This window comes from Leptopilina boulardi, unplaced genomic scaffold (genome assembly GCF_019393585.1).
Source record: "Leptopilina boulardi isolate dan_hultmark-lab unplaced genomic scaffold, ZJU_Lbou_2.1 LbouV2_325, whole genome shotgun sequence".
NCBI lineage: Eukaryota > Metazoa > Arthropoda > Insecta > Hymenoptera > Figitidae > Leptopilina > Leptopilina boulardi.
In genome coordinates this window covers 4,921,255-4,946,873 of record NW_026137891.1, presented here as the reverse complement: position 1 = coordinate 4,946,873, position 25,619 = coordinate 4,921,255, and the positions used below count along the sequence as shown (strand labels likewise).

General features: G+C 22.2%; 2 protein-coding genes across 5 annotated transcripts in view; one reads left to right on the top strand and one right to left on the bottom strand.

Annotated features, from left to right (window-relative positions):
• Positions 1-20,167, top strand: part of LOC127284568 (cilia- and flagella-associated protein 298-like) — an 83,044-nt gene extending 62,877 nt beyond the window's left edge. Inside the window, exons 3-7 of one of the 4 annotated variants that reach the window (XM_051310070.1) lie at positions 5,971-6,249; positions 7,447-7,640; positions 12,607-12,926; positions 14,280-14,337; positions 19,390-20,167. In XM_051310070.1, coding sequence (XP_051166027.1) covers positions 5,971-6,249; positions 7,447-7,640; positions 12,607-12,926; positions 14,280-14,337; positions 19,390-19,500 — 962 coding nt within the window. In that variant the 3' untranslated portion in view covers positions 19,501-20,167. Of the gene's footprint in view, positions 1-5,970; positions 6,250-7,446; positions 7,654-12,606; positions 12,927-14,279; positions 14,338-19,389 lie in introns of those variants that run through there. The other 3 variants (XM_051310071.1, XM_051310074.1, XM_051310072.1) reach the window with 3 other exon arrangements.
• On the bottom strand, positions 19,718-25,615 carry LOC127284556 (uncharacterized). Its single transcript, XM_051310049.1, has 2 exons — positions 25,493-25,615; positions 19,718-25,074 (listed from the first exon to the last, which is right to left on the bottom strand). Exon 2 carries the CDS (start codon positions 25,069-25,071, stop codon positions 23,047-23,049), a length of 2,025 nt encoding a protein of 674 aa, XP_051166006.1. The 5' UTR covers positions 25,072-25,074; positions 25,493-25,615; the 3' UTR covers positions 19,718-23,046.
• Positions 25,616-25,619: the final 4 nt, after the last annotated feature.

Below are 25,619 nucleotides of genomic sequence, written 5' to 3'. Positions count from 1 at the left end.
CTGCACGTTTCATTTGAATTGTGTGTATATATATATAAATATATGATCATATAAAATATATTTTATATGTGTATGTGTGTATGAATATATGTCGCTTACCTTTTGTCATTCAAGTGCATTCAAGTGTAAACGCGACTTCAATTTTGAGAGTCGGAAAACGTTATGGACAAAAAAAATAATCCTATTGAAATCGCAAACACGTCGGGGGATTATTTTCTTTTTAATAGCCAAATAATGAGGAAAGTGTTTTATCTCTCTCACTCTCTTCTCTCTCGTTTTTTATTAATATGAAATAGGAGTCACTAATTACATAATTTTTCCCAAAAGTAGAATAATTATTATTTATTAATTACGAAAAAAATTATTTTTTGTTAATTAATAATAAATAATAATTAATATCCCTTTATAGTTTATACAAATAAGTAAATAATTATATAATATAATATAATATAATACAATAATTAAATACTATAATAATAATAATTATTTTTATTATGTTATTATTATTAGTAATTAAAAAAATTTATTTTCTTAATATTATTAAATAATTATTAATTAAAAGTAAATTAATAAAAAAAATAAAATTAATGTTTTTACAAGAATTTTTAAACAATTATTTTTTTTCAACTGCTTATTACAAAGAGGCATTAATTTGATTTTAATTTATTTTATTTTTAAATAAATGAAAAGTAAAATAATTTTCTTATTATTCTCATAAAGGAAAATGTTTTCAAAAGTATATGCAAATTTTGAAAATACAATGTTTATTCATTTCAAAAGGTTTATTTAGTTTATGGAAAAGTGGCTTAAGTGGAGTATTAAGGGTTGAAATCTCCCGCACAGTACATTTCCATATTTGAGTCAAACTTTCTCCCGTTGTTGAGACACTATAAACATATTTGAAATTTCTCACCAATATTAAATTCTATTCTGAAATTTAATAATTATTAAAAGACAAAATTTCTTGAATCTTGTTTTTGAATAAAAAGATTCTGCGTAATTTTTATTCACTATTTTAGTAAATTTTATCATATATTATTTATTTTGTTCATATTTTTGTTTAATAATAAATAATACAATTATTAATAAATGTAATAATTAATAATTTTTATAATTAATAATAATTAATAATTTTAATCAATATAATTATTAATAATATTAATAAATATAATAATTACAATTTTTGATATTTCTATTGTGAAAAAACGAAGAGTGAAAATGTGTCAAACACTTTTCCCTTTTATTTATATAATATTTAAGAAAAAAAAATTGAGCGTACTATTTTGTACATAACAAAATTTTTGCACGTTCTGTTTTTTTTACCCCCCTTCAAGATGTCTCATCGTTTCTTGAGTATTCATATAATTTCGACAAAAAAAGCATGTGTGTGTGTTTGCATAATGCGACAAATGTATAATGCATGAGAATCCATATTTTCTAACCATATATACCCAACCTTTTTCCAAAATAATGGTAAAATATGTCACTTCAAGTTATACGAATTTTCATCTGTTCTTATATATATATATTTTTTTTTTTTCCTAAGGAGACACATTCCTGTCTCAAGAAATCAGCATATATTTTTCCTTAAAGCTGTCAAAATACGTATATATAAAACACCAGGTTCTCGACTATATATTTTTCTCTATTTTCTTTAGTCCCATGTTTAATATAAATTTTCACCTAAGTTTTCTTGTTTTTAAGAAAAAAAGAAAGAAAATTATTTTTTCTTCGAAAAGGAAATTTTTTTTAAAAGATGAAATAAATTAAAAAAAAAAAAAAATTTGATTTTGTTTCATCATGGGGGAATTCTTTTTTTTTCTAAAAATGTAATTTTGAAGAAAAAATTTATGGAAATTATTTAAGAGAACGAGGAACAAATCTTGGCCTAGAAACCTCAGATCTTCACTATTCCCCTTTTACCATGTGTATTGAAGTGCCGAAGGAATCGATCGACTGACCGAAATTGCTTGTTTCCACTTAAAATGCTTTGTGACCAACACTCGATTTCTATTAATGCTCAACTCTTTTTTTTCCAACATATATATTTTTTTTTTATTTTTATTTTTTTTCCATTTTTATTATTAGTTTCGAATAATTGAGTTACTTTTTTTTCCTAATCAGAACAGAAATCATTTTTCATTATTATTATTATTATTTTGATTTATATTTTTATTTACTGTTTTTCATTATAATTGTTATTTTTTAAATTATAATTGTTACATTTTAATTATAAATATAACAATTATAATTATTATATATAATTAATATATTATTAATCAGAACAGAAATCATAATAACTAAATTTTAATTAGATTTATATTTTGATTTACTGTTTTTTTATTCATAATTATAATTATTATATTCCTAATCAGAACAGAAATAATAATAAATATTTTTTTATTAGATTTTCTTCCAGTTAAATTTTTATTTTTTGTACTTTTTACAAAGTTTTACAATTTTAACTATTTTTTTTTTTATTATTATTGTGATTATTTTTATTTACTGTTTTTCTATTACAATTGTTATACTTATAATTATAATTTATAATATATATTATTTTAATATTATTTATAAATTTTTTAAATATTATTTTCTTTTTTTTTATTTTTTTTCAATAAACTATCATTAAATTATTTACTCGACTTATTTCGTATAGTGAAAAATGTGAAATATTTTTTTTTACAATTTTTTTTTTTGCACAAGGAATGTGATGATCTAAAAATAAACAGTTTCCTTTCACCTTAAAAAAAGGATTCCTCCATTTTCTTTGCCCTTTTGAAAAGAAAATATGTGATTAAATTACAAGTCCCTATGAAAAAAGAAAAAAAAAAAAAGAAAAACCAAAAAACGTTTTGTTTGTTAACAAATATTTATCGAAGGTCTTCCATCTTTGACGCTTAGTTACCGTCAAGAACGATAGATCACGAAGTAATTTTCTTCTTATTTACTTTCAACTGTACCCTCATAATTATTATCCTTAACTGGAAACTGAAATTTAAGTCACTTTTTTCAATTATTTTCGTTTGGAAAATTGTTTAATTATTATTCATTTAATTATTATTATTATCATTATTATTAAATTATTATTTATTAAATTGTTATTAAATTATTATTTATTTAATTAATATTAAATTATTATTATTATTAAATGTGACGCGCTTTGAAGAAAGGGACCTTAGAAGCAAATGAATTATAGGTTATGTTTACTATAGTTTTATCTTGATTAAAAGTTTCTTTTTATTTATGTAAAATTGTAAACTTAAAATCAGTTTTTACTGAATATTTTGAATGTAATGAAGACTTAAATATTAATAATTTCTATTGGAAATTGATACTCTTTGTGTATTTTCACTTAAAAATTTCAAAACATAACCTCAAATTTGTTGCTTCTAAGTCCCTTTTTTCATAGCGCGTCACAAATTATTATTATTTAATTATTATTATGAAATTATTATTTAATTATTCCAAATTATTATTTAAAATTACTTTTTTTTAAATTTCCGATTTTTAATTTTGACCCTATTTTCAAAAGGATTAAAAATAATTAAAAAAAATGAGAAGATCCAACAGAAATTGAATAAAATTATATATTATATATATATAAAGGGAATTTATATTTAGAACCGGGTGACTTGAAATTTACATAAGTCACGCACTGGATCATTTCCAAATGTCAATGACAAATTACATAATGACTGGTTCATTTGAAGAGCAATTAGCAATTATATTATAATTCCATAGAGAATTATCATTTCCTCGAATATATATATATATATATCTATATGTTTGTCCTCCTGTTTAATTAATATTAAATGATATATTGATTATCATAGGAGATTGTTTTGTAATTGAACAAAGCCTATGCGATTCAATCTTCCTCACGGAGTTCTCAAATAATTTCACAAAATCGCGATAACAAGAAATTTGTAAAGTTTTGCGCGCATCTAATTAGAAAATTAATTATTGTGAAATAAATGAAACAAAAGATAAAATTTATCATGACATTTGGAAAATTAGCGTTTACATTGACCTAAAAAGAAAAGAAGAAGAGAGAAAGCAAATTTATTGTATGACTTTTATTCAAATATTCTAATCTTTAACCTAGTAATACTATATATATATATTTGTATTGATTCAGTTATTTCTCTTATTTTTTATTGATTTATTACATGATACGCGAGAACTTGATACTATCACAAAAGGCATTTTCCTAATTATTTTTTATTGACATGATTTCCCATGGGATGTGTTTCCAGTTTTTTTTTTTTTTTTTTTTTTTATTTTTAAATCAAAGTGATTCTTGTATATAAAGTTAAGTTTATAAATATTAATAAATTATTAATTATTAAAAAATAATAATTTAATCAAATAATTTTAAATAATTTTAAATAATGTTAAATAATTTTAAATAATTTTAAAAAATTAAACAAAAATTAAAAGAATTATTTTTAAAAAAATTTTGAAATATAATTTTTATAAATAAATTTTTGTTTCTATATATGGAATATTTGCTATAAAAATTGCTTCATCATGCGAAAAGTTGAAAAAAATTTATATTTATATAATCAATAAAGAAGAAAATTGAACTATTCTCTCTTGGAATTTTTGATTTTATATATTCTTTTCGAAAGGGGAATTCATTTTTTGGAATTTTCTTTTTTATATATATAGATTGAAGTTTAAAAGCATTTTCACAGAATCTTCAATCGGGGAAAAATAGTTTTACGAGTCGAGAGATACATTCAGCAAACCGTGAACTGCTTTCTTGAAAAAGATGAAAATACGGAGTAGCAAAAAAAAAAAAAAAAAAAAAAATGCGAAATCAATAACAATCAAATGTGTTCTCTTTTAAGAATTGAAATTTTATGGATTTGTTTTGAATTTACTGTATGCGATAATAAATTGGCTTGAATGAAGCGTAAATTCAAAGCAAACGGGATATAATAATAAAAGTGAACAAATTTCGAATTACAATAAAAAAAAATTTGATTATTTTATAATTGTACAATCGATTATTTGAGAATAAAATTTATTTATTTATTATAAAAATAATAAATCAATTTTTTATAATTTTATTTAATAAATTTGTTACAAACTAAATTATTTAAATAAATATTTATTTGATAATAGGTCAATTAAAGGATTATTTAAAACCAATAAATTTTTTTTAATAAAAAATAAATAAATAAAATTTAATAAGTAAATTATTTTTATTTATTAAATAAATAATTAAATAAATTATTATTTATATTATTATTTGTAAAATATGAAAAATTTGACAGCTTTAAGGAAATGTACCATTATTCACAAAAGCATGAATCATTGTTGTTTGAGTTTGTTTTTGTGTGGTGAGTGATGTATAAGAGAATAATGACACCCAAAAAAGGAAAAATTTTTGTTTATTGCAGACACAATTTTTTTTTTATTTTCTATGTTTTTCTTAATGAATATTATTCTGTTGGACAAATTGATAGATGCCTTTTTTACTGTTTAAATTGTTATACATTACATTGTTATTAAATTATTTTAAACAATATTTATTTATTTACAATAATAAACGAGTTTACAAAAATTAAACAAATTAAAAATAATTAAAATAAATTAAATTTATGTATTATTTAATTTTAATTAACATTTAATTATTTTTTTAATAATTACTGTTTACTAATTCTATTGATATTTATTTCAATTGTTATTAAAAATTAATAAAATTTTTTTAATTTGAATTTATTTTAGTCCTTTTTTCTAAAAAAATTAATAAAAAAAAAATTTTTTCACATAAGGAAAAATATTTTAAACCCTAAATAAGTTATACAATTAAAGAACAATTTTTTTTTAATTAAGGAAGCAATTTATTTTTTTAAATTTTAATTAAATAAACGAAAGAGAAAAAAAAGGAGGAATGTAAGTTTTTTTTTTGCTAAGTACGAATGATGATGATTAGAAGGAACGCCTGTGAATCTTTAGGTGCGAGTAACTGCTCATGGACATCCTGTAGAGAAGGTTGCACCAAGGAGTTGTATGATTGTACGCAAATACGCGTTAATTACAAACGACCAATAAATACAACGGACGACGAATTATTTGAGGAGGGACGAGAAGTTGGAGGAGGAGGAGGTGTTGAGGATGACGAAAACGCGATAAAACCAAGATACGAACGGGCATTAAGGGACTATGATTATGTTGAGGATTTTGAAATTTTCACCGAAGATGAAGAAATTGGACTTCCAAAACCATTTCCAACAGGTATATTATAAATCTCTGATTCCCATCGACAAAAAAAAATTCCACCTTTTTTCTGTTTTTTAAATGTAAAAAAAATTAAATTATTGAAAAAAAATTTTTCTATTAATTAGCTAAATTAATTTTTAATTAATTAAATCAATTTTTTATTAATCATATCAATTTTTATGTAATTAATTTAATAATTAAATCAATATTTAAATTGAATAATGATTAAATTAATAGAAATTAAATAATAAATAAATTAATTTATTCATTAAATAAATAAATAAATAATTTAATTAATTTAATGAATTAATTAAACACTGTATGGTCCAACTGTTTTATTTACTGCAAATTAGAAATTTTTAATATTTATTTTTTTTAAATATTAATGGCTACAAAAAGGAAAATGAAATTATTTATTAAATTAATGGGAATTGAATAATAATTTAATTTCATCATTAAATTAATAGAAATTCAATAGTAAATTAATTTATTGATTCAATTAATGGAAATTAAAAAATCAATTAATTTATTGATAAAATTAATTAAAATTAAAATAATAAATTAATTTATTGATTAAATTAATAGAAATTAAAATAAAAAATTTATTTATTTATTAAATTAAACACTTTCTAGTCCAGCTGTTTTCCTTCGAATTAAAAACTTTTAATATTTATTTATTTATGAAAATACACGGGTTAAGAAAAAAAAATGAAATTAATTATTAAATTAATAGGGATTGAATAATAAATTAATTTAATAATTAAATTAATAGAAATTGAAAAACAAATTATTGATTAAATTAATAGAACATAAATAGTTAAGTAATAGAAAATAGTAAATTAATAGAAATTAAATATTAAATTAAATTATTGATTAAATTAATAGAAATTAATGTATAATAAATTAATTTTTTGATTAAATTAATAAAAATTGAAAAACAAATTAATTTATTGATTAAATTAATAGAAAATAAATAGTTAATTAACAAAAATTAGAAAAAAGAAATGAAATAGCAAAACGATTTTCATCCCGGAAATCAAATATAAAAAATAATATTTATTTGATAAAAAAAAATAATGTTTTTTTTTTTTTTTTGAAGAAAGTTGGAATTTACGGGAATAAGGGAAGACGAGAGTAAAATACTTATTAACTTTTGCGGTTGCAATTGTGTAACTAATGAAAAAAAAATAGAAAAAAAAATATATCCCTCAGGTCTCATGGGAAATGATTCTGAATGGTACTTCACTGGTGCGAAACTATTTCCAAACGTAAAAGGCTGTGGATACCCTCCAATGCTAAATTGCAGTATTTTTTACAAGAAATATGCTATAATAGGAAAGAATTTTAGCTGTTACTATTCTAGAGTGGATCCCGGAATAGTCATCAGTGACCTCGACATGTGGCAGGTCTTTATCAGAGGTTCTATCAAATATCTTCTGTGTTTTTTCTCTATTTTTAGTTTTTTCCTTTCTCCAATTTTTTTTTTCTTTTTCTTTTTGCTTTTGTTTGCAAAAATTGTGTGTTTTGCATATTTTTTTTTAAATTTTTATGTGACATACTTTTTTTTATTATATTTATCTATATAGGACGGAGGAAATATTTTATATAGTTTATTAAAAAAAAAAAAAAATGTTTTTAATTAAAAGAAGGTTTTTTTTATTTTTTTATTAAATATTTATTTTGTTTATATAACAATTTTTTTCTTTTCTTATTAAAAGTATTTAAATAGAATAAAAAATATATTTTATTAAAAGGTACATTCAATACAAAAGTACTTTATATTAAAAATACAAAATTACTTTATATTGTAAATATAAAAATACTTTCTATTATAAATATAAAAAACTACTTCCAATAAAATACAAAAATATTTTTCAATAAAAAATACAAAATTACATTATATTAAAATATAAAAAATTACTTCATATTAAAATATAAAAAATTACTTTGTATTAAAAATACAAAAGTACTTTTCATTAAAAATTATAAAAGTACTTCCAATAAAAAGTACTTCTAACATAAATAAAAAGGTATTTTATATTAAAAACGTATAATTACTTATAGTATTAAAAATATAAAAGTACTTTATATTAAAAATATAAAAATACTATTTCATTAGAAATAATGTTTTTCAAAATATAAAAAAGTATTTTTTTATTAAAAATATAAAAAATACAAAAAATATATTTTTTTTAATTAAAAATATAAAAAAAAATTTTATCTATAAAGAATAGGGGTTAACAATGAGAGTTGATAATAAAGGGAATTATATGTGAAAATCTGAGATTTTACATTTATAGTGAAAATCCTTTGGCATTAGTATAACCCACGTGTGTGTGTGTATATATATATATATCGAGCACTATTTCTGGGGGCTGAAACGATTTTCCGCGGTGTTAAGCACCAAGACTTTTCCGTTAGGTTGACGGAAGATACATATATATATATAGCTGTCACGATGAAGGCGGACAATGCATTTCAAAAGTGAATGGCTCAACGATGACAAAGGCGGAAACTAACCTGCCCCGATAAAACATCAGAGTTTAGAAAATTTCTCTCTTTTTTTTTGTTCTTTCTATAATACCTGCACTTCGCACTTTCCCCGGACACCATCACTCTTTTTTTTCAAAAACTGTTTTTCTATTTATTTTACATATTTATACACAATATTATTATTATTATTATTTTTATTATAATTAATTATAATTAAAATGATTAAAATACCAATAATGATAATATCTTTATAATATTTAGAATTTGTTTGAAGTAACCAAATTTTTGTTAAATAAATACCAAATAAATGCATAAAGTTAACAAAACTTTTAGCTGAATCAATCAAAAGTTTATTTGATTCAAGAAAATTATTTTTTTATTCGAAAAATTTTTTAAAATAGTATTTAAATAGTATTTTTTTCAAATAGATTAGGACACAGAAAATTAAAAGGCATTAAAATAAGCTGCAACGCTTATTATTTTAATCCACACTGAAAAAAAATTCTAGTTAGAATAACCAGAATTCTGGTTAGGGTATATTTAACATTTGGATTCTGCTTAGGTTAACCAGAATTCTGGTTATTTTAACGAGAATTCTAGTTAATTCAACTAGAATTCTGGTTAACATAACTAGAAAGTAATATTAAATATAGCCTAACCAGAATTTTTTTTTCAGTGCAATTTTGCTTATTTTAATCCATTTTGGTATTAAAATAAGCAAAATTGGATTAAAATAATAAGCGTTGCAGCTTTTTTTAATACCTTATAATTTTCTGCGGAATTATCGTTACAAATATACAGAAATTATTGGTTCAAATATAAAAATTATTTTTTCAAATACAAAAATTATTTGATTCAAGTAAATATTTGATAATATTAAAGAAATGGATTATTTGAATCAAATAAATTTTTTTTTCAGTGTATAAATATAAAGTTTAACGATGGTATTATATATATATATATATATATATATATATGTCGAAATTGAATCCATCAGTATGCGAACCTTGTTACACGAGGACGAGATGACAACTACTTATACGACCCCTATTTTATCTTACCTTGCCACCTGCGGAGTAATACATTTAACCCTTTCAAGTCGCGATAAACTTCTTGTTTACAACAACTACTTGACTCCCCCTTATATCTGACAGTAGCGATCTTTGCATGTAAATTTTCAAAGACAACAGTTTTTTTATATAAATATATTTTGCACGAAAAATTCAGTAATGAATTTAGTTTTTTTTTCTATTATTATTATTTTAAAAAAACAATGGGGAAATGAGTTTAAGTAGTTACGGTAGTTTTTCAGTCAGACATGCAAAAAATTTACTAATGCCATTGGAGAAAAAAATTTATTTGTAGATTATATATGTGCGTTACATTTGTGAGAAGAATAGAAAAACAAATAAAGTAACTTTTACTATTTTTAAAAATAAAACCTCAAATAGTAAAAATTATTTCGAAAATAGTAAATTTTGTACTATTTTCGAAGTTAAAAACTATCAGAAATGCGCAGAAACTCCGGACAGTTCAGTTTTTATTTTTAAAGTAATAAAAGTTATTTTATTCGTTTTTCCACTTTTCTCCGTGTTCGAAAATTCGGAATTTAAGTAGTTAAAATCGTTTTTAGTCAGACGTTTAAGGTATATTTCTATTTTCTATTAAATAATTCGATATTTTTCTATTTTTTATTTATTTATTTGTTTATTATTATTTATTTATTTACTTCTATATTTCTATACAATTTATTTTATTATATTTTATCTTTTTGATTTTTGTTATTATCATAATAACTTCTGCTATGTAATTAAACTATGTAATTAAAAAAAGGTAAGGAATTTAAGTAGTAAAAATAAACTTTGGTTAGACAAAAGTTTTTTATAAAAGGGGTGGGACGCATGATTATCTTTTAAAAATCATTAGTCATAATTTACATTTTATCGAATTTTATTTGTCCTAATTAGTTTTGGGCCGAATTTTTATTTGTTCGAAATAGCATTTTGCATAATTTACATCAAAGCAATTTTCTGTATTGCAGAATTTTTATATAACCGAAAATTCACTCCACAGAATTTTTATTTCTTCGAATTTTTATTGGGTAGAATTTCATTGAATAGAAATTTCTGTCGATTGTTTGTTCGGCCATTTGAAAATTCGGATAAATGAAAATTCTATTCAATGAAATTCTACCCAATAAAAATTCTTTAAAATGCCTATTATGTTAAATGAAAATTCGAGCATATAAAAATTCTGACAAATAAAAATTGTGATAAATAAAAATTCGAAGAAATAAAAATTCTGTGGTGTGAATTTTCGGTTATATAAAAATTCTGCAATATAGAAAATCGGATTAATGAAAATTATGCAAAATACTAATTCGAACAAATAAAAATTCGGCCCAAAACTAATTAGGACAAATAAAATTCGATAAAATTTAAATTATGACTAATGATTTTTAGAACATAATCATGCGTCCCAATGGGGTTTATTGATAGTAAATTTATTTCTCAATTTTTGTTACTCTGAAATTGATTTTAATTATTTAAAAACAGGTGATAGGAAAAATAAATAAATTAAGTACACTGAAAAAAAATATCATTTAATCAAGAAAACCTACACAGAAAATTAAAAGGCATTAAAATAAGCTGCAACGCTTATTATTTTAATCCAATTTTTCTTATTTTAATCCATTTTGGTATTAAAATAAGTAAAATTGGATTAAAATAATAAGCGTTGCAGCTTATTTTAATGCCTTTTAATTTTCTGTGTATGTACTTGACCGTATTTTAATACCAATATTTTCTTGATCCAAGAAATTTTTATTAGTTTGAAGTAAATTTTCTTGGACCAAGAAAATATTGGTATAAAATACGGTCAAGTACATAGGTTTTCTTGATTCAATACTATTTTTTTTCAGTGTAATTACTGTAGTTTTTAGTCAGACATTTGGAAATTTTCCTAATTAATTTTTATTTTAAATTTATGTTTATAAATTTATTTCTTAATTATTTTTCCATTAACAAATTGTTAAGAATAAATAGTAATAATGATAAATAAAATTTTTAAAAAATAATATCATAATACTATTATTTTTTTAAAGAAAAAAATGAGAAATTGCCAAACACATAAGTTTTTATATGTCTATTGTCAAAAGAAGAGAGATTTATTGTCTGAAATATCAAACACATTTTAGCACTCCCTATCATTTATTTTTCCACACATTAAAATCATTAAGAAAAAGTAGCGATAAACCCAAAGTGATATTATCAAATACAGAGGGTGGGGGGGGGGAGAATAACAATTACCCTAAATTCAAATTTTTTTCTTCTTTTAATTTATATTTTTATTTTAAAATTTTATAATAAAAAAAGAAAAAGAATGAAAATTTTCTAATTGCTCGAATATAAAATTATTTAATTAATTAAATATTTATTTAATTAATTAATTATTAAATTATTATTATTAAATTGATTATTATTTATAAATTATTTATTTATTTACTACTTATGTAAATATGATTAACATAATAATTTTAAAAAGAATAAAGAAATTTTCCAATTGCTCGAGTATAAAATTATTACTAATTTATTAATTATTTATTTAATTAATTAGGGCAGGGGAATAATTAAATAGGATATATAATTAATTATTAAATTATAGAGGAGCTCCAATTACCATTATTATTACTAATTATTAGTTAAATGAAGTAATTAATTAATAATTTTATTATTTTATAAATTAAGAGTAATAAGGAAAAGAAAAAATTTTCTATTTGCTTGAGTGTAAAATTATTATTATTATATTATTGTAATGTGGAGAAGAAATAATAATGAATAAATATTGAAAAATATTTGTTGTATAAAATTGTCTCTTTAGGTGTATATGAACCTCGTCTATGCGATGGCAATTCCGATACCGTCTTTTATAATCTCGGTGATATATTTGACGATCGCCTACTTCAAAATTTACAACGAAGATGAGGAGGCCCTTGTGGGTGGCGATGATGGTGAGGAAGGCGTCGATGCCGATGGTAGTAATGCGACGCCACTTCCGCCAACAAGCGGCGCTCTAACACCAGGAAGTGAAGCATTTCGTGAAGATCTCGCGAGTTTTGGCCATCAATTAGAAGTTAAAATGGCTGACGAAATCAGCAGGGAAAGTCTCAATGGAATACCAAATTCCTACTCGATACAGGGGTAAGAGACAAAATTTTTTTTTTTTTTTGTTTTTGCTATGACAACAAATAATTTTGCTGTGATAAACAATATTAGGTAAAAAAAATTTTTTTTAATTAACTCTTACAATCTCTAAATTTGAATTAGTGGAAAGTGATAGCTACTAATTCATATTAGTAATTTTTTTACTAATTAGTAAAATATTACTATTTGATTTAGTAGTTTAAATTTTTTTTTACTAAAGTTTTAGTAAAAAGTTACTAAAAATTAGTGAAAATTCATACTAATTTAAATTAGTAGCTAACTTTTCACTAATTCAGATTATAGAGGAATTAGTAAAAATTTTAACTAATTTGAATTAGTCATTTACATTTTGCTTTTTAATTATGTTAAATTCAACTAATTCAGAAGCAAAAAGTAAATCACTAATTTCAATTAGTTAACATTTTTACTAATTATTTTATATTTTTTAATAAGTAAAATTTAACTAATTCGAATTAGTTAAAAATTTTACTAATTACTTTTAACTATTGAATTAGTCAAGATTTTAACTAATTTTAACTAGTGTCTCACTTTTTGCTTTTGAATTAGTAAAATTTAACTAATTCGAATTAGTTAAAAATTTTATTAATTATTTTTAGCTATTGAATTAGTCAAGTTTTTAACTAATTTTAATTAGTGTCTCACTTTTTGCTTTTGAATTAGTAAAATTTAACTAATTCGAATTAGTGAAAAATTTTACTAATTATTTTTAGCTATTAAATTAGTAAAATTTAACTAATTTGAATTAGTGTCTCACTTTTTGCTTTTGAATTAGTAAAATTTAACTAATTCGAATTAGTGAAAAATTTTACTAATTACTTTTAGCTATTGAATTAGTAAAATTTAACTAATTTGAATTAGTAAGTCACTTTTTGCTTTTGAATTAGTAAAATTTATCTATATCAAAAACAAAAAGTTTTTTACTTATTCAAATTAGATAAAATTTTGTATTAATTAAGTTTACTGATTACTTTTTGCTTTTAAATTACTAAAATTTAACTAATTAATAGTAAAAAAAAAATTTTTTTTACATTAGTGAAATTTAACTAATTTAAAAGCAAAAAATTCTCTGCCACATCTGCTCACAATTTCGAATGGTATTTTTGTAATTTGGAAAAAATACAAAAAACAAATTTTAAGAGAAATTTTAATTTCTTTTTTTAGTGAAAAACTAATTATTAAATTTTTAATATTTAATTATATTTATATTTACAGTTGAATCTCAATTTTAGAAAATTATTCCCAATTCTCTTATATTTGAAAAATGTAATTTATTCATGTTTCTCGTCAGATAAGTTTTCTTTTTTTAAATTCGTGTTATTTCAATTTCAGTGGTAAAAATCAGTTTCGATCAGACAGATTGCGCATAATATTGGCAACAGTAGTAAAAGTGAGTTGGAGTCAGAATAAAAATTCTTGTAATGTCATTTTGTAACTAGTAGTAAATGATAGGTTTCACACCCAGAGAAATTAATATATTTGTCTCAAAGGCCTAATAAATATTTATTTGTTCAAATAAATTTTTAATTGATTTAAATCAATTTTTAATTAATTCAAATCAATTTTTATTTGATTTAAATAAATTTTTATTTGATTTGAATAAATTTTTATTTGATTTAAATAAAAAAAATTTATTTACGCCAAATAAATAGGCTAGCAGGCTGTAAGAGAAATATATACGTTTATTTAACTCAGATATATTATATTTGGTTCAAATAAAACATTTTTCTGGGTGTATTCAGTCTATTTCAAATTTTCGTTTAGTATTTTGATAGTAAAAATGCAAGCAGACTTTTTCAATTTCTAGTAGTAGATGTCAGTTTTGAGTCAGACGAAATTTTTTCCAATATTGTAATCGAGTAGTGTAAGTCATATTTAGTCGGACAAAATTATTTTTATCCTTTGGGTAATTATAGTACACAAGTAAATAAGTAAATAATTACAGTAGTAATTAAGAGTTTAAGTCAGACAATTTTTTAATTCCTTGTAAATTTTTTTTAAAATCAGTAGTAGAATGCAGTTAGAGTCAGACATCAGTTGTTAATTTATTAGTAGTGAATGTCACTTTTAGTTTGACAAAAAGATTATTAAGTTTTGTTATTAGTAGTAAAATACCGTTTTAGTCAGACATAGGGTTTTTTCGTGTAAATTTTGGTATTAGTGGAAAATGATAATTTTAGTCGGACAATACATTATACTAATTAATTCTTATTACTCTCTAAATCTGAATTAGTAAAAATGTTTACTAATTTAAATTAGTGACTCACTTTTTGCTTTAGAATTAGTTAAATTTTACTAATTGTTAGTAAAAGTTACTAATAATTAGTAAAATTTTACTAATTCAGAAGCAAAAAGTGAGCCACTAATTCAAATTAGTAAACTTTTTTACTAATTCAAATTTAGAGAGTAATTTTTGTGTCAGTAGTACAATACAGTTTAAGTCGTACAAATAATTTTAATTTCATTTTTAGTAGCAGTTTAACTGCTATTAGTAGCAGTTTTCGACAGAAAATTTCTTTGATTATCAGTAGTGAAAGTTACTTTTAGTCAGACATTCAACTTTTTTGAATTGTCAGTAGTAAAAACCAATTTTAGTCAGACGAAATGTAAGTTTTTTTTTTTAAATAGCAGTTATCCTTTTATTTAGGAATATTTCGATATTTTTTGGTCCAGTCTAGATCGGAATGATAATATGATATTCCCAAAAGGTTATATCGAAAATTTAAATTCCAAATAAGATAAAAATTTATTTATTTACAGCAAATAAAAAAATATATTTGTCTCAGAGCCTATAATAATTTTTTATTTGTTTCAAATAAAAAAAAAATTATTTAGCACATATAAAATTTTATTTAGCGCAAATAAAATTTATTGTCAAATAAATATTTATTTAATTCAAATAAATAAATTTATTTAGTACATGTCAAATTTTATTTATTGTCGCAAATAAATATTTATTTAATTCAAATAAATAAATTTATTTAGTACATGTAAAATTTTATTTATTGTCAAATAAATATTTATTTAATTCAAATAAATAAATTTATTTAGCATATGTAAAATTTTATTTAGTGCAAATAAAATTTTATTTAGTGCAAATAAAATTTTTATTTAACACAAATAAAATTTATTTGAAACAAATAAATATTTATTTGCTTCGGAGATAAATATATCTTTTCCCCTAGGGTTTAAAAAAGTAAAAAATAGTTTTAAATAACTGAAATTCTTTTTTTCTTCTATTTTCTAAAATATGAATATCAATAAAAGTGAAACAGAAAAATTAAAAAAAAAAAAAGGAAAAATATAAATGTATTTTATTGGATATCATAAAAGTAAAGGACCTATTATTTGCTGTTAAACTGATAAACGGTACTTCGCAACACAATCTGTATGTAAGAAAGCACAATGCTTTTATGACATATAGAAGTATGTATAACCTACCATAAAGGGAATGTGTGCGGATATTTTCATGCTTGTATTTATCGTTGTTTATATATATATAGTTCGATGCTCTCTCGAGTTGGCGACTCGCTGTCTATGATAAATACATGCTATTTATTTAGAGAAATATTATTACGAAATCGTCCACGCCTTCCCTCTCATCGTCTTATTTAATAAAATTAATCTTATATTCTTCTACATATATATATATAGAGAGAGTATACTATTGGAGATGTATACTCAACTCTCACAATGAGAAAATCGATTCTTCTCGGCTATTCAGAGGAGTGGTTAAATCAGGAATACTTCTATATAGGGTGGTTAATCACTGTGAAAAATGTTTTTACACTCCATATTCTACTTAAAAATCCATTTTTTATTATTTATATATAACACTCCTTTTATTCTTAATTCAATTTTTATTTGGTAATTCATTTTCGCTATTTTGCTTTTCTCGACATTGGAAAAAAAAATTATTTGCTTCAAATAATCGGTAAACTATTATCAAATAATTATTATTAAGTCATTATTATTTGAGTCAATTAAATCGTATTTGTTTCAAATACAGAAATTATTAATAATTATTAATATTAACAATATTTTAATAATAATAATACTAATTATATTTTTTATTTTTTTTTTATTTTAGTTTTTTTTTCTATTTATTTCTTTTTACAATAATATAATATTAAAAATCATTAACATTAATATAATATAATAATAATAATGTTAATAATTATTAATAAATTATTGGTTCCAATTTAATTTATTTAATTCAAATAAAAATTATTTGATATAAGTAAATATGTATTTGATAATAGTTAAGTAACCGATTATTAAAATTGAATAAATTTTTTTTTCAATAAAGAAAGGTTTAATTTATAATTTAAATAATAAACAAAATTATATTTTACACAATCTTATTGGATGAAAAAAATCACCGAATTCATTATTCGTTAAATGTCAAAATTCTTTTTTTGTCTAATTTATTCTCTGTATATTTTAAAAATTTATTTTATTTTTTCAATGTAAATTCCTTCGTCTTTTTTAGATTATATATATTCTCTCTTGTAAACTTCCCATGGAAAATAGTTGAAAGTCTTTGAATTCTTTCTTGCAGTAAACTTTTCGAGTTTCTTTTCTTTTAAATCCTTCGAATTTTATTTCTTTATAGATTGCAATGAAAAAAAAAATGAGGACAATTTTACTTAATCGTTAGGAGTTACTTTTTTCTTAAAAAAAATACATTTTTATTTTAATTGCATTTAATTAATTTTTTATTAATTGAATTAAATAAATGATATATTAATTGAATTTAACTAATTTTTTACTAATCGCATTTTATTAATTTTATAGTAATTCAATTTCATTAATTTTATATTAATCGAATTTAATTAATTTTTATTACCTAATCGAATTTAATTAATTTGATATTAATTGAATTTAATTAATTTGATATTAATTGGATTTAATTAATTTTATATTAATTGAAAAAAATGTGTTTCATTAAAAAAATAAGGGGATGCACAATTTTTAATGCGTGAGAGAGGCCAGTGAAACTTAAACAAGGACGTATAAGCATCGATTCTGTTTTCTAAACCCCCCTCCCCCCACCCCCTCTAGCCTTCCACCTCATTCTCAACTTCAACAAACTCAATCCGCATTTACCACATTGCACACGGAACAACCCCACCTGCAACCCTTTTGTGTTCACCTTAGAGCAAGGTCGGTTTACATTCGGTCAATTGCATATACAAGAATTCCCATCCATCGAGCAGAAAATCTCTCGAACTGCAAAAAATAAAAAAACCTATGAATTTGAAATTCGAATCGATTTCAGAAAATTAGAATCCCATTTGCAATTTTATTTTTTGTGAATCGTATTTTTTTAATGTCCAACTATTTTCCGCATAGTATTCAAAAATTACTGAATTATATTTATTATAACTATATTAATAATTGAGAGAAAAAATTATATTTTTATTAATAATTTAAAATAAAAAAAAAAATGGAAAAATTATTTGCTAGAAAAATAATTACTGAAAAAATTGAAACTTGAAAAGAAACTGAAACTTGAAGAAATAAATTTTTGTAATTTAATAATTTTTGTCTCATCAGAGCTAAAAAAATATTTATTAGATAAAAAAAATCAAAATTATTCAAAGTAAATTTTACTATGTCAAATAATTTTCTTTTGAAACAAATAGGTCTAAGACAAATATTTTTTTAATTCAAATAAATTATATATTGTAGTTTAAATAAAAAAAAATTTCTTGAATTTAAAATTTAATTATTTTAAAAATACTGGGGATGTTACAAAATAAAAAAAAAATACCCTGTGACAATATTACGTTGTTTCTCACTTGATGAAACAAAATTGAAAATCTAAATTTATCCATAGAAACGAAGAGGGATACTGTCAGCATGTGAATGATATATATACATGGATTTCTTGTTTTATACAGAGAGGGAGAGAGGGAGGAGATGAATTTAACAGATTCGATCTGCCTGTATAACGAAGAGACATTCAGTTAATATTAAATTTAGTTTCCCCTATTTGCAGTCGTCAACTGTGTCAGTTATATCGATTTCTGATATATACTTACATAAATTATTAAACACTATATATATATAAATTGAAACCGTTCCTCGATTTTCAATAGTTTTAATTATTCGCCTTCAATATATAATAAAAAAGATAGCTAAATTTAATTTCCTTTCCAAAATCCATATTCTATAATTCAATTTCATATCAATTCTTCCCAATTATTTTTTTTATTAAATTAAAAAAAAAAAATTACAAAAATTTTCTATATTTTTTAAAAAATTAAAAAAATTTATCAAAATTGCGATTTTTTTTTTTAAATAAAGAAATTCCAGTATCGACAGAATCTTTTTTAAGTAAATGAAAATTATATTTGAAAATGTACGAAATTTCAAAATTAAATGTAATTTTAAAATAAAAATGATAATTATGGATAAAATAATTATTTTTTCGCAGAAACTTGAGCAAGACGATGACGACGAGTATCTCCACTCATCATGGGCCGACGGCAGCAGTTTGAAGAGGCATTTTCAAGGATTGAATAATATCTCATGGAAACCCCATTAAAAAAAAAAATAAATAAATACAGCAACTGAACTGCGACCAATTTTTTCTGGTGATTCGCTCTCTCTCGTTGCAAGAAAAAAAAAGAAGAAACACACACGATTTCCTCGCTGTGCGATGTGTAAAAAAAAAGTATAATCTAGTTAAAACTCTTTAAAAAAAAAATTTTTTTTTTCTGAAAATTCTAAAGCACTGTTATAAATGCGTCTTGGAGCTGGTGTACAAAAAAAAAACTAATAATCCAGGAAACGTAAATTTCGTGTGTCCTAAAACAAAGCTTCTTGTGAAATCCAAAGTTATATTAACTAAATAAAAGATATAATATAATAATGCAAAAAAACGTCGGCTTTTGCGTCTATATAGAAAATTAAAAAAAAAGTCCAAGTCTAGGAAATGAATTCCGCAAAGTCTAGGAAAAAAAAATTAACAAAAATAAAATCCAAGTCTAGGAAATGAATTCCAAGTCTAGGAAATAAAAGTCCGTTCAAGATAAATGAGATTCTTTTTTGAATAAAAAAAAAAATTAAAAGAATCAAATTTTTTTAGATGATGGGGATCAATTTTTGAATGATATAGAAATTGTGCACGACCTGGAATTCAAAAATTGCGAAATGTAATTGAATTTTTAACTAAAATTCAAAACAAGCTTTATATTAAAAAAAAAGAAAAAGAGTTGCATTATTTATCAAATAATTGCGAATTCATATAAAAAAAATATATATTGAGAAAAAAAACAGAATTCATATTGAAATACTGTTAAACTATTACTTAAGTAATTAAATACTTAAGCTTGCTGTGTGATCATGACGCATCTTTTCACGTGCAAAGTAGAAATAAATGCCATCGCTGCTAAAATGCAGTATACACTCGCTCATTTGTCATTATACATAAATAATAATATTAATATAATTAAGGATAAAAAAAAAATTCACCTCAATTTAGAATTCTTTTTTTTCAATGGACCGTTTTAAAAAAAAATATTTCTCATCTTCATTCATTTTCTCTATAAAAAAAAAAAAAAAAAAAACATTTTCGCACAGTGCTCGGCACAGTGTAAAAAAATTTCTTTTAAATACCAATCGTGTTCGCCCGTTACCTTAAATTTGAAATAGCCCTTTATCAATGCTGTTTAAAAGTTTTTTTAATTTGGAAAAAAAAAATTTATTTTATAATAAATTTAAGAGTAAAAATTAAATTTGAAATTAAAAATCGTTATATCGGTGAAAACGGGTAAAAAATGTTTTTCTTTAATCTCATATGCTGAAACAAGTTCACTGCCTTTTGAACGGTGCTCCATTTCTATTTATTGTTATTAATATTATTACTTCTTTTTTTAAGACAATTTATCTTTAATCGCAGTTTAATAATTCAATTCTGCTCAATATTTTATCTTAAAAATTAATATATTTATTAACGGATGAATAAAATTTGAATTTTTTTTTGTCTGAAAACAAAAAAATGAATAAATTAATTAAATAAATAAATAAATTAATTAATTGCATTATCTAGTAAATCTAGTAAAAAAAAATTGGAATAATTCAACGAATTATTGTTTCAGCAGAAATTTATCAAATTTAAACAATAAATAAGAAGATATTAAAATAACAATTGAAAGAAATGATATTCTTTGAGAAATAGATCATTTATTGTTATTTTTTCATCGTCAAAAAAAAAATTCGGTTAATATTATAATTATTCTCAAATCAAGCATAATTGCACAAAAAAAAAATCATGATCCACCTATTCGCCCTATAATACATTTTTTATACGCCGAGTGCTTAGAGTTTATTGAACTATGATCCAATTATATAAGAGCGTATAAAATTAATATATATACGCCTATACAACAGATACATTCTTACCCGCGGGGAAAGGATATTGAACTGTTTTTATGACTTAAGAACAAGTTGTCTGTGATCTACAATAATTAAAAAAAAAAAAATAAAAAAAATATATATATATAATTAATAAGTATGAAAATGGAATGGAGTGTTGATCCAATTTCAATTTTAACGAGTTAACTTCTTTCTCGAACGATTCCAAAAAAAAATATTTATGCAAAAAAAAAAAAGAAATGCTCTTTTTCCCCTCAAGACAGAAAGTGAAGTTAATATCCTTTTCATACACATTATATTTATGTGTATGTTAAGAATCTAAACAAAAGATATCGATTGATTATTATACGAAAGTAAATGCAAAATTATCATTATGTAAAAATGAAATTAAAAAAAAAGAAATTGGCAAAAAAACAAATTTTTGAGAAAAAAAATAATACCAAAAAAAAAACTCATCGCAGTTACAAAATTATTAGATTTAGGTAGATTTATAGAAGCGCAAAAAAACACCAAAATCGTTCCTTCCACCCGCTCCGGCCGTGTATTTAATTATTGACTTTAAATACATATATTGCAAATCACATATAAAAAAAATGAAAACTAAAAAAAAAAGAAAAAAATATCTCAAAATGCTCTCCAAATAAAACTAAACACGCACGTCGAAATGCAAAAATTTTAGCAAATCTCACTGAAAGCAAACCAAAAAAAAAAATCACACGCCATTGTATCACAGAGTATTAATAAGTTGTTCGAGTGTTGCGAAATAATTTTTGTACCATTTTGGCACATACATTACAATAAAAAAAAAAAAAAGAAAACAAACCCGTATGCAATACCGTCGACTTTATATTTATGTATGTACGTTTGATTAATTGTAAATTTTCGACATAATTATATTATAACGAAATTACGATCAATCTCGTGTGAAAGTGTACATGGCTTTTTTCTGCGGTTAAAAAATAAAATGTTGTCAAAGCTTTTTTCACGATATCAACATTTTTATCAAGTTTCATATTAAATCCTTATGCTATTTTATTTTTTTTCGCATAAATGTTTTTAATAAAAAAAAAAAATAATTTTCTTTCCATTTAATTTAGAACTGAAGAAAAATTCAATTGTTTTCTTCGAATTAACTTCAAATAAAAAGCATTTATTAAATATTTTCTTTCAGTGCAAAAAAAAAAAAATTCTGCAATTAATTTTTTTGATTCGTAAATCATTTTTAATTTTTTACAGTATTAAATAATTATAATTAGGAAAAAATATTTTTTTCAAATAAAGAATCTCATGTGGAATATAAAGCGATTCATTATTTATTGACTTAAAAAATGTATCTCTAAAAACTACTTTTTACAGCTTTATACATTGCAAAAAAAAAAAATTTCCATTTTTTTGAAAAACTGAAAATATTAATAGTAACAAAATATTTAGAGTATTTTTATTTTTTCATATTGAAAAATATACCTATATAAATATTTATATATATATAATATTCATGAACTTTTATAATATATTTGAGAAAAAGAAAGAATTAACTTTTTATAGAGAATTTTAACATTTTCAGAGCTAACTTTTTTAAGAGTTAACTTTTTTTTTAAACAATTTCAAAATTAAATGAAAAATATAAAAGAGGGAAAAATAAATTTCTTTTTAGTTTCAAAAAAATTTAACATTTGAGAATAAATAAATATTAACAAAAGAAACAAATACCTCTTTAACTATAATTGTCGATAAGATCTAGAAAATCACCTTCAGGTAAATCGTACCAAAATTGACGTCTACTCATTGGCATATCCTTCACAAGATTTTCGATAATTTCCTTTTTTTTATCATTAGGAATACCACGATAAGCACCAACAATTTCCGGTCTAGAAAATCCAAATTTTGCTATTTTCATTTGTAAAAAATCCAAATCCGCTAATTCAATATTATCATCGTAATTCATTCGAAATTTAAGTATATAACTTCCTCGCACTGCTGTTAAATAACGAATATCATTCATTAGAGGTTTTGAAATTAATGTCTTTAATTTTTGTGGCGATGAAAGATCTTTAAATTCACGAAAATCCCATGGTGTTAATGATTTTAATAATGGATTTCTTGAACACGCTTGTCTAACAGCATTTTCAAAATCTTTAAAATCATAAATTTTCCCCTTTCTTTTCAATGACGCTTCAATATGATGAAAAAATGATTCTGTCGATGGATTATGTCCAGCTTCAAAATAATAAATTTCCACACATTCAATTTCAACATCATTTGAATTAACAATATAGAGAAGAAATGTGAGAAATTTCCAATTTTTATTCTGATGATATGAATCATCAAGCCAAAGGACAATTCTTTTTTTATCCCGACATTCAATAAAAAATTGATGAAAAACACTTATTATATCTTCCTCTTGTCGACCGGCAATTGCCTCATGCCAAAGAAAAACAATTGGTCGTACATTATTTTCAATATTACCGAGGGGAATAAAACTTTTATTAAATGTCACTAATCTTCTTGTAAATATCAATGATGATTCAAGTTTTGGTAAGACTAATGGTTTTTGCATATCTGTTGTAAAATATGCTGAATTTTGATTATATGCAATTTCCAATAGTAGATTTTGATATTTATCCTTTGCCTCAGAATAACGTTTCATGTGAATTGACCATTTTTCACAAATATCACAGTCGGGAGATAGATGATTTTTATTATGATCCGAATGATGTTTATTGAAAATATCACATAAATCGCATTCGTCAATGCCAACTTTTGCAAATAAGATATTCATTTCAATCAATAAATTTCGATATAAATCATAAGAACATACACCACCTTCTTCAGAATATTTTCTAAGGAAATCACCGTGCATATCTTTAACTGTTAAATCATTGGAAAGATAACGTTTAATTGGAAGATCATCATCTCTTTGAAAATGTGGAACACATGGATATAAACTTAAAATATGTTCCTGTATTGCTTTTCTTCGCGATTCCATTTTATCAGGATTTTTAATTTTACCACGCATATCCATTTTTGGCTCAAGTGTTTCTTTATTAAAATTGTGCATTGTATTCAGAATAATACTATCATTTGATGGTTTAAATCCCAATGTGGTGAGAAAAAATGTTTTACATACCTGTTGCTCTTTACCATTATTATCTTTGACATAATACATAAAGACGTTATTTCGTTTTTTATGTTTAACATCAACAGTACGTCTTTTAATTTCACATCGTTTTACAAGATTTAATATAAATGATCGTCTTCTCACCAGGCCAATTAAACTCCAAAATTCTTTATTTGTTTTGTCACGCATTTCTGGTGTTATTCTAATATTACATTTTAAACGACAAGTATCACAACCTTTTCGTACAGGATGATTTGTTATCAATTTTTGTTGTCTCAATGCCGATTCTTCAGCGCGTGACATTTTTTTTCTCTTTTTTGGCGAACTCGATTCACTTGCCGTTGATGGTTCTTCTCTATTTGCATTTTCTTCAAGTTGATTTAATGAATCATCATTGTCATTTAAGTCTATTTCCTCATTAAATTTTTTGAAGTTTAAATTAATTTCATTATTTTCTAAATCGGACGAAAGATCAATGAAAGGATCTTCTTTTATATAATGTGATTCATAAGATGGACTCGAATCGGGATCAACTTTTATAATTGAATCAAGTTCAATTTTTACATCATCCAGTTCCACTGGTTCAGATTTAAGTTTTTTTGCCTTTTTTAACATTTTCATTATCTAAAAATCAATTTCAAATATCAATTTCAAATAATTGGATAATTTATCTAATTTTTTATGTAAAATTTAGTTACAATGTTACATGCATATTACTGAAAATTAGTATTTATTAAACAAATAATAAAATGTAAATATTGTTTAATTTAATATTCAAATTATTTTTGTTTAAAAAATTATGTTGTTTAACCTAACTTTTTGAACAGTTTCCTGCTAAGTTTTCAATATTAACTCAATAATTAAAACTAATATTCAAAAATAAACAAAAAAAATATTTACTATAAAAATTTTAAATATATTTTTGTAAATACAAAATTTGAGGTTAAAATTGATAAGATAATTTAAAATGCTACATACACCAATATATTCACAATTATTTTATAGTAAAACAAATTTATTTAGTGGAGTAATATTTAATTACCTGAATAAATTAAAAATCCATCATATTTGTTTTTCTCTTTAAAGAATTATTATAAATTAAGTTTCTTGTTTACTTTCACTTCTTTTTGTGTTGTGATCGAACCATTTAATGACTCAAATGCGCAGGC